The sequence below is a fragment of the Etheostoma spectabile genome, unplaced genomic scaffold, assembly GCF_008692095.1.
Source record: "Etheostoma spectabile isolate EspeVRDwgs_2016 unplaced genomic scaffold, UIUC_Espe_1.0 scaffold270, whole genome shotgun sequence".
Classification (NCBI taxonomy): Eukaryota; Metazoa; Chordata; class Actinopteri; order Perciformes; family Percidae; genus Etheostoma; species Etheostoma spectabile.
This window is the reverse complement of record NW_022605574.1, coordinates 134,269-136,471: the sequence shown is the minus strand read 5'-3', so window position 1 is coordinate 136,471 and position 2,203 is coordinate 134,269. Positions and strand designations below refer to the sequence as shown.

The 2,203-nt window shown below is 43.0% G+C and overlaps 1 protein-coding gene across 11 annotated transcripts in view; it reads left to right on the top strand.

The window, feature by feature from the left end:
• herc1 (HECT and RLD domain containing E3 ubiquitin protein ligase family member 1) overlaps positions 1-2,203 on the top strand; it is a 77,106-nt gene that overhangs the window by 63,777 nt on the left and 11,126 nt on the right. For 10 of the 11 annotated variants that reach the window (XM_032510683.1, XM_032510675.1, XM_032510677.1 and 7 more), the window contains one exon: positions 561-730. In XM_032510683.1, coding sequence (XP_032366574.1) covers positions 561-730 — 170 coding nt within the window. Of the gene's footprint in view, positions 1-560; positions 731-1,427; positions 1,547-2,203 lie in introns of those variants that run through there. The other variant, XM_032510681.1, reaches the window with a different exon arrangement.

The following is a 2,203-nucleotide window of genomic DNA, read 5'->3' as shown; positions in this document are numbered from 1 at the left end:
TCTTATGGTGTTTTATTGCTATTTGTGGATTTTGTTATATTCTGGGAACTGTTTTTAACTCCTTGCTACTGTAGCACTTTGAGTTTTCATTAGTAATGTAGTGGGCATTATAAATAAAATGTATTATTACTATTATTATGTGATCACATGAAGGAATTTGTTGAGGTGACTGGGGAGGGTGGAAAAAAACAAGAAACTGAGGCAGTCAGACGGAAGCAGGGAGGGATAGGGCAGGGCATGTAATGATTGGGTTTCTCTAATGATTTTGAAATGTAATACCCATCTTCAAGGCAAGGCAAGGCAGCTTTATTTGTATAGCACATTTCAGCAACAGGGCAATTCAAAGTGCTTTTCAGAGGTCATCTTTGCTTTAAGAAGATGTAACACAAGGAGGTAAAGGTGGCGTTGAATTTAGACTTTGACAAAAATGTCATTGAATCAAACTTATAACTTTTTATTAAAAGAAATGAACTGAAAGCTTAAGATTTGTGAGGCAGTTAAAGCTACATCACACTGTTTTACAATATGTAATGATAATAAATGTAATTTTTTTTCTGCAGGGCTGTACGTCCCACTACAATGCCGGTACCTGGGGGCTTGTCCAGGGCCAGCTGAGGCCCCTGTTGGCCCCCAGAGTGTACACTCTGCCCATGGTGCGCTCCATAGGCAAGACCATGGTGCAGGGCAAGAACTACGGACCCCAGATCCCCGTGAAACGGATCTCCACACGGTCAGTACTCCAATGGACTTTATCTCTCTGTGTGTGTGTGTGTGTGTGTGTGTGTGTGTGGTGTGTGTGTGTGTGGTTGTGTGTGTGTTGTTGTGTGTGTGTGTGGTGGTGTGTGTGACAAGCTGCATGGTGAAATACAATAAAGGTGGATGAGCATTTCTGTGAAAGCGCAGTACTAATGGTTGCGGTTCTTTTTGGGGCTTTTACGCTCATTTTAAAAGTGGTCAGTAGCGGTTCAGGTTTTTCTCTACACACACCAGCAGTTTTGGGGACCACCTAAGCCGAATTAATGTAAAATCAGTGTACGCATCTAAATGACTTCTCTCGATCTAATGACTGTAGTTTGTCCCGAGTGAACTTCTGTAGCTTTTTCAGTGTTATTTATTTATTATCTGCTCTAGCTTTTCCAACGTTTTAGACACAGATATGTGACAATAATGGTCCAAAGTGATTTGAAATTGCTTCTTTTTGTGTTTGGTATTGTGAAGCCATTTAACAACAAACATTGATGGTCCTTTCACAGAGATTTAAAAAATCTCTTAGCTAAATTAAATAATATTTGTTGAATACAAAATATGAGAATAGAATCCATGTAATTTCGTGTACACTCAAAAGACAGATTTAAAACACGGCAATAATACAGAATGGATAGGAAGGTTACGTAAAATGTGGAATTGTTGCTTTTTTGTGTCTGCAGGGGGCGGAAGTGTAAACCGCCTTCGTGCAGATCGCCCGTCAGGTCGTGAAGCTGAATGCCTCGGACCTCCGACTGCCCTCCAGGGCCTGGAAGGGAAGCTGGTGGGGGAGGGGCGGACGACGCAGGCGGGTCTTCGACGACACCATCACAGAGATGTGTCGGATGGACAGATCTGTTACAAGTGTGTTCTCACAGAGTGTCATGTATGACAGATCTGTTCAAGTGGTTCTCACAGAGATGTTCAGGTATGGACAGATCTGTTACAAGTGGTTCTCACGAGATGTGTCAGTATGGATAGACCTGTTCAAGTGGTTCTCACAGAGATGTGTCAGGTATGGATAGATCTGTTACAAGTGGTTCTCACAGAGATGTGTCAGTATGGACAGATCTGTTCAAGTGGTTCTCACAGAGATGTGTCAGGTATGGATAGATCTGTTCAAGTGATTCTCACAGAGATGTGTCAGGTTGGATAGATCTGTTACAAGTGGTTCTCACAGAGATGTGTCAGTATGGACAGATCTGTTACAGTGATCTCACAGAGATGTGTCAGTATGGACAGATCTGTTACAAGTGTTCTCACAAGATGTGTCAGGTATGGACAGATCTGTTACAAGTGGTTCTCACAGAGATGGGTCAGGTATGGATATCTGTACAGTGGTTCTTGATAGGTTGGATGTTTACTGGACGTTTAAAACCTTGAGGTTTCTCTCCTGTAGGAGCTGGAGACGGGAGTGGTCGACCTGCCATCCCCCTCCCCCAACTCCACCGGAGGTCGG